General features: G+C 46.0%; 1 protein-coding gene across 3 annotated transcripts in view; it reads left to right on the forward strand.

The window, feature by feature from the left end:
- LOC133114002 (dedicator of cytokinesis protein 7-like) overlaps positions 1-7,645 on the forward strand; it is a 50,227-nt gene that overhangs the window by 2,803 nt on the left and 39,779 nt on the right. For all 3 annotated transcript variants that reach the window (XM_061223198.1, XM_061223199.1, XM_061223200.1), the window contains exons 3-7: positions 4,431-4,518; positions 4,709-4,884; positions 5,256-5,324; positions 6,112-6,235; positions 6,691-6,903. In XM_061223198.1, the coding sequence (XP_061079182.1) occupies positions 4,431-4,518; positions 4,709-4,884; positions 5,256-5,324; positions 6,112-6,235; positions 6,691-6,903 (670 nt within the window). The remainder of the gene's footprint in view (positions 1-4,430; positions 4,519-4,708; positions 4,885-5,255; positions 5,325-6,111; positions 6,236-6,690; positions 6,904-7,645) is intronic.

Genomic DNA, 7,645 nt, shown 5'->3' on the forward strand with positions numbered 1-7,645 from the left:
TCCAGGGGATTGGCGCTTGTGTAATGAGAATGGTAACCGTGTGAACTGAGTAATGTCTCCTGCAGTGACTCCAGTGACTTAAGGCTAATTTATGCTTCTGTGACAAAGTGTCTACTGACAGAACTTTGTCCAATGACATTTTGCATTTATAGTTCAGAGACCGTGCTCTTTGTTACCACAGCAACCATCTTCTCCTCACTCCTGTCAATTTTGCTAGCTAGCTATGTAAACAAAAGGTTTTCATTTATAAAAACAAGTAGCCAAGTAGTAAACTAGTTTCCTCCCTATGGCAGGCTTTTGTCTGCGTTTCAGTCAACCAATCACGGCTGCGTGACACTACGGACAGGCGTCTGCAACCTCACTAAAATTCTGCTGGTACTGGACACCCAACGTCAAAATGTCAAATTGGCATTATGTTTGTCCAAGGACATGTCGCACGACACTGTCCCCAAAGCAGAAATTCGTTTTACAGTCCATAGAGAGGTAGTATTCATATCAGTAGCAGCGTGGTGGTGTTCAGGTCAGTAGCAGAGCGATGCTGTTCAGGTCAGTAGCAGAGAGGTGGTGTTCCGGTCATTAGCAGAGAGGTGGTGTTCAGGTCGGTAGCAGAGAGGTGGTGTTCAGGTCAGTAGCAGAGAGGTGGTGTTCAGGTCGGTAGCAGAGAGGTGGTGTTCAGGTCGGTAGCAGAGAGGTGGTGTTCAGGTCAGTAGCAGAGAGGTGGTGTTCAGGTCAGTAGCAGGGAGGTGGTGTTCAGGTCAGTAGCAGAGAGGTGGTGTTCAGGTCAGTAGCAGGGAGGTGGTGTTCATTTCCGTAGCCGGGAAGTGGTGTTCATTTCCGTAGCAGGGAGGTGGTGTTAAGGTTGGGACCAGAGAGGTGGTGTTCAGGTCAGTAGCAGAGTGGTGGTGTTCAGGTCAGTAGCAGGAAGGTGGTGTTAAGGTCGGTAGCAGGGAGGTGGTGTTCATTTCCGTAGCAGGGAGGTGGTGTTAATTTCCGTAGCAGGGAGGTTGTGTTAAACTTGGGACCAGAGAGGTGGTGTTCAGGTTAGTAGCAGGGAGGTGGTGTTCAGGTCAGTAGCGGGGTGGTGGTGTTGATTTCCGTAGCAGGGAGGTGGTGTTAAGGTTGGGACCAGAGAGGTGGTGTTCAGGTCAGTAGCAGTGTGGGGCGACATGGCTCAGGCAGTAAGAGCAGTCATCTGGCAGTCGGAGGGTTGCCCATTCGATCCCCTGCCCGGGCTGTGTCGAAGTGTCCCTGAGCAAATGCTCCTGACGAGCTGGTCGGGGCAGCCAATCGCCATCGGTGTGTGAGTGTGTGTATGAATGGGTTAATGGAGAAGTATCAATTGTACACCGCTTTGGATAAAGGCGCTATATAAATGCCTGCCATTTACCATTTAGCAGGGAGGTGGTGTTCAGGTCAGTAGCAGGGAGGCGGTGTTAAGGTCGGGACCAGAGAGGTTGTGTTCAGGGCTGAGTTGCAGAAACGGGGGAAGTCTCCAGCTCCATCTTCTCCAACAGGTAGAGGAAGTGTGCACCACTGAGAGCAGGAAGTGGACCCAGGGGGAGCTGCCATTTATAGTTCAGGCATTCAGCTGGTACCTTTAGCCAAAGCCATGTACAAAACGTGCATTTAGCATGGTTAGAGCACTGCCGGCAGACCTAGAGATAGGCAGTGATACAATCAAATCAGTGCCATCTCAGTCATGCATGCACAGGCCTGCAACATAAAGGGAGTGGTTTTTGTTTTTTTGCTTTTGGTTATTTAGTGTCTGTATGCATATGAAACTTCATAACTCAATTTGTCCCCCCCCCCCCCCCCCCAGTGGAGGTGTAGCTAATTAATAAATAAAGAAAAGAATGCAAAATAGAAGCATTTTCACTGGTGGTCTCCCCGCTGTATAAGAGTGATTGGCTGTCCCCAGGCCCGTGAGGATGTCTGCACCCATACACAGTAAAGCATGGTGTCATATCTTCCTCAGTTCCCCTTCTGGGAGCCAAGAAATGTAGGCATATTGTCTATTGTTAAATCTTCACGCAAGTCATGGTGCTGTTTGTTTTTCCAGGAAGTCAGCCGTGCTTCAGTCATTGTAATAGGTCTTATATGACCTCATGTCTTATGAACTCAGTAGCTATGTCTTATATGAACTCGCTATGTTTTATATGAACTCTGTATGTCTTATATGAACTCTGTATGTCTTATATGAACTCTGTATGTCTTATATGAACTCTGTATGTTTTATATGAACTCAGTATGTCTTGTATGAACTCATGTCTTATTTCAGCCCTATATGTCTGTTATCCAGTGAGGATTCATTAACTAGCCCTCTGCTCTAGATCTATAGCAGGGGTGTTCAGTCTTTTCTGAAAAGGGCTGGTGTGATGCAGGTTTTTGTTTTAGCCGACTGAACCAATCAACCTACCAACAACGTGTCTTACTACCGGGCTAAAACAAAAACCTGCATCCACACCAGCCCTTTTGGGGTAAGATTGGACACAACTGCTGGCAAGTTTTCCTTCATAATTCGCTTGTTAGAGGTTTGTGTGTCTTTTGATAATATAGAGAATACATTTGATGTTTGTAAAAGGCTTTTGAGGAGAACTGTCTCAGGGCGCTGTGAATGATTGCACATTTCATGAGAGACGGCTCATTCACCAGCGGCTGATTTATCAGGGCATTTGCTAAAGGTCATTATGCTCATAAAGGCCATCATAAAATATTAGTTTCCGTATTGCTACTGCTGATAGAAATGTGTTGTGGTTTAGCATGTGTGCCGAGACACTGTTATGTAGGTATGGCCAGTGTGCGCCCATCTCAAGCAATAGCCCTAACTGTTGCACGATGCAGGACCCCATAGGTTGTCATATGTGGAGAATATTATTTCCATCAGAATTTGTTATCTCTGATGCCGGGAATTTATCCTTGTGACTAAAACCATGCCATGACAATACTCTTGTGCTGAGCCAATGAGTGTTGATGCCTGCTTGTCCCAGACAGTAATGCAACTTCCGCACTTAACTTTATGCTTGTTGCCAACCCTGGTAAATCACATGAGGCATTAATATTTATCTGTATTTTTATGTATATGTCATCTTCTGAATGTTTTGATCTCATATGGGAAGTATGGGAATGATATGCATCTGGCATGCTTCAGTGAAAGTTTTGCTTGATAGTCTTTATAATATGTGGTGAAAGCTTTGCTTGGTCGATTTTAGGCATAGTATAAGCTTTGCCTAATAGACTCTAATGTACTGTGAACGTTTTGCCTAATCGACTCTAATGTACTGTGAAAGTTTTGCTTAATAGACTCTAATGTACAGTGAAAGTTTTGCCTAATAGACTCTAATGTACAGTGAAAGTTTTGCATAATAGACGAATGTACTGTGAAACTCTATTAATGTATGTGAAAGTTTTGACCCAATTCAAATCGATCGTCATTTGAATGATCTAATATCGATTCATAAAATCCCAAGATTGATCTTTTAATGTATGCTTGTTTCCGCTGACGAGTGAAAATTGGTAAAAGTTAGTAGTTGCACCAGGTTTCTGCTGACTCTTATGGAAAGTGCAGAACTATGAGGGGAAAGTCAGTTGGTTTTCATGGCCAGCCTTTGGGCAGCTGTAAGGAGAGCTGGCCACGTGATGTTTACCTCATTTTGTACGCACTTAAATCACTTTCTTTCTTTTTTTCTCTTCTGATGCGCTATGTTGCAGAATGGGACGAGTGTCGGTCATTACATTTGATAAATGAAAATTAATTCACTGCTTTCGGCCCAATTTTGTTAAACAAAAATGGTTTCTAGTAATGCACCAGGTTAGAGGGTTCCGTGTACAGTTTACTGCATTATTTCTCAGATAATCTCTTTCATACCTAACTAAAATACTCCTAACCGAATCGATATTGAATCGGAAATCTAATCAAATTCTTGCGAACCAGAATTCAGTGATGATACCCAGCCCTAGGTGAAAGTTTCACCTGATAGACTCTCTAATGTATGATGAAAGTTTAATGCACATAGAGAAGGGTTTGCCTGCCGGCTGCTTTAATTCAAACGGTGAGTTTTGCATGGTAGGCAAAACTCATCATGCACACAGTGGCCGATTTGTATTAGAGATTGGATGTATTAGAGATACATGAGTCTGTCTGTGTCGCTCCATTTCGGCCTACGGCCTGACTGAAAATAGCTGAATTTACTATGTGACTTCAGTGATGTTACTACTGGATGTGACCGAATACATGTTTCTGATGGATGTGACTGAAGAGGTTTCTGATCGATGTTCCTGATGGATGTAGGTCATAGATGTTCTTGATGGATCTGGTTCATAGATTTTCTTGATGGATGTAGGTCGTAGATGTTCCTGATGGATGTAGGTCATAGATGTTCCTGATGGATGTAGGTCATTGGTGTTACTAATGCATGTGATCTCTCTCTCAGGACAGTGGCGGCAGAGGTGAGGAAACAGGTCTCCAGAGACTATGGCTCTCCGCTGCTGTCCAAGAAACGTGCCGGAGCACATCAACCTGTGAGTCTGTGTGCTGTGGTGCTTATGCACATATATAGTGTGTGTCTATTGTCTGGTTTGGGTGATACGCAATGTGTTATTGTGTGTGTTTTGAAGGTGGGTGATATTGTAGTGGAAAATGAAGAGTGTGTGTGTGCGTGCGTTTGTGACTTTGTATTTGTGTGTGCGTGTGTTTCCGCTGTGTTCACAGGTTCCTCTGACCGAGGTGGTGGAGCCTGTGGATTTTGAGGAGTATTTAAGTAGCCATGCCCCTGCCGTGGAGCCAGGGCCGCTCAGACAGTTGTTGGATTTTCCGTCTGATGACCTGCAGCTCCTCCTACAGGAGAGAGAGTGTACTACACTGGAACCGGCACAACCTGAAGAGGAGTGAGGCACTCTCTTTACACACTCAGATGCAATATCCACATCGCACACACACACACACATAGACAGAGACAGTACACTCTGTATACTGCATACACACACGACACAAGCAGTGTACACACACATTCTGTGCTCTCTTTACAGTCACACACATTCATATACACTCCCACACGTATTCATGCTTTGCACACATTCACCCACTGCACATAGCTCTATATTTAGTATGCCTTGTGCTGGGTTTCACATTCAGTGCATTAGCGACCGTTGCGGTCCAGCCTTGCAAGTGAAATGGTATTTGGTGTGGCTAATGGCTAAATGAAATTAGCGGATGTTCTGCCAGACACTGATGCACTGATGTTCTCGTTTATTTGCAGATCGCTGGACCCCAGGGTGAGAGATGCCCTGGCTGTTTATACAGAGCCCTGGCTCATCATTCAGAGGACGTAAGCACAGTCTCCCCAACTCTCTCATCCCTGCTTATGGAGTTCTGTGGAGTGATGTTTATGGTCAAATGATGACTTATTAATGGAGATGAATGTTAAAGTGATGTAGGTGATGATGATGATCATGAGGATGGTTAGAGGCATGATGATTATGACTGATAAGGCAGAGGAAGGTGATGATGATGATGGTGGTTATGACTTGTTAATAAAGATGAAAGCTTGAAAGATTTATGATGGTGGTTCGAGTGATAATTATGGTTATGCCTACTAACGGAGATGAAGATGATGATGATGGTTGTGCTGATGATAGTAAAGATGAAGATGATGGTTGTGCTGATGATAGTAAAGATTAAGATGATGGTTGTGCTGATGATCGTAAAGATGAAGACGATGATGATGGTTGTGCTAATGATGATGATAGTTGTGGTTATGATAATGGTGATGATTGTTGTGATGATGGGTGATGATGGTTGTGCTGATGATCGTAAAGATGAAGATGATGATGGTTGTGCTGATGATAGTAAAAATGAAGATGACGATGATGGTTGTGCTGATGATCGTAAAGATGAAGACGATGATGATGGTTGTGCTGATGATGATGATAGTTGTGGTTATGATAATGGTGATGATGGTTGTGCTGATGATCGTAAAGATGAAGATGATGATGATGGTTGTGCTGATGATGATGATAGTTGTGGTTATGATAATGGTGACGATGGTTGTGGTAATGATAATGATGGTGATGATGGTTGTGGTGATGGTGATGATGGTTGTGCTGATGACCCAGGCACCGGCTCTTCAGTACCAGCCACACGCCCCACTCCTCCGAGCGGCAGAGAGAGAGGCAGCGAGGGCTGGATAAGCAGACCTTTGAGCTGGACGAGGCGGCAGCAGAACGCCATGAGGACCAGGTGAACAGAGGAGTGGGGTTACATGTAACATCCTTCTGCACTCACACCCTGCAGCTTCACAGCACACACACTGCAGCTCATTCTCTTTTCTCACTCAGCTGTTTACACCAAGTCTTTCTCTCCCTCTGTCTCTGTCCCTCTCTTTCCCTCACTCTTTATATTCTTCCTTCTCTCTGTCCCCACTCTCCCTCCATCTGCCTCCCCCGCTCTGTCCCCCTCTCCCCTCCTCTGTCTCTGTCTCTGTCCCCCTTCCTCCCTGTCCTCTCTCCTCTTTCTCTCCCTGTCCCTCTCTCTCTCCCCCTCCCCCCCTCTGTCTCTGTCCCCCCTCCTCTCTCTCTCCCATACCTTGTCTCTCTCCCCCTGTGCCCCTCCCTCCCTCTCCCCTTCTCTGACTCCCTCTCTCTGCCTTTGCCCCCCCCCCCCTCCTCCTCTCTCCCCCTCCCTCCCTCTCTCAGGAGGAGGTGAAGCGTCGCTCTGTCACAGTAGACGAGGCTCCTCGGGGCAGCTGGGCCTGCAGTATCTTTGACCTGAAGAACTCGTCTCCAGACAGCCTGCTGCCCTCAGTGCTGGAGCGCAGCGCCACCGAGGAGATGGACCGCCGCAACGCTGACGCCCGCCTGCAGGGGCGCCATCCCGACCTGCTGGGACTCTTCCCTGCCCCTGATGAGGTCCGCCTAGAGTCCGAGTGTGTTTGTGTGCCTGAGATGCTGTGTATGTAGTCATGTGAGCCTGAGATGCTGTGTATGTAGTCATGTGTGCCTGAGATGCTGTGTATGTAGTCATGTGAGTCTGAGATGCTGTGTATGTAGTCATGTGTGCCTGAGATGCTGTGTATGTAGTCATGTGAGTCTGAGATGCTGTATATGTAGTCATGTGAGTCTGAGATGCTGTGTATGTAGTCATAGGAGCCTGAGATGCTGTGTATGTAGTCATGTGTGCCTGAGATGCTGTGTATGTAGTCATGTGTGCCTGAGATGCTGTGTATGTAGTCATAGGAGTCTCAGATGCTGTGTATGTAGTCATGTGTGCCTGGGATGCTGTGTATGTAGTCATAGGAGCCTAAGATGCTGTGTATGTAGTCATAGGAGCCTGAGATGCTGTGTATGTAGTCATAGGAGCCTGAGATGCTGTGTATGTAGTCATAGGAGCCTGATATGCTGTGTATGTAGTCATAGGAGCCTGAGATGCTGTGTATGTAGTCATAGGAGCCTGAGATGCTGTGTATGTAGTCATGTGAGTCTGAGATGCTGTGTATGTAGTCATGTGAGTCTGAGATGCTGTATATGTAGTCATGTGAGTCTGAGATGCTGTGTATGTAGTCATAGGAGCCTGAGATGCTGTGTATGTAGTCATGTGTGCCTGGGATGCTGTGTATGTAGTCATAGGAGCCTAAGATGCTGTGTATGTAGT

Source organism: Conger conger, chromosome 16 (assembly GCF_963514075.1).
Source record: "Conger conger chromosome 16, fConCon1.1, whole genome shotgun sequence".
Classification (NCBI taxonomy): Eukaryota; Metazoa; Chordata; class Actinopteri; order Anguilliformes; family Congridae; genus Conger; species Conger conger.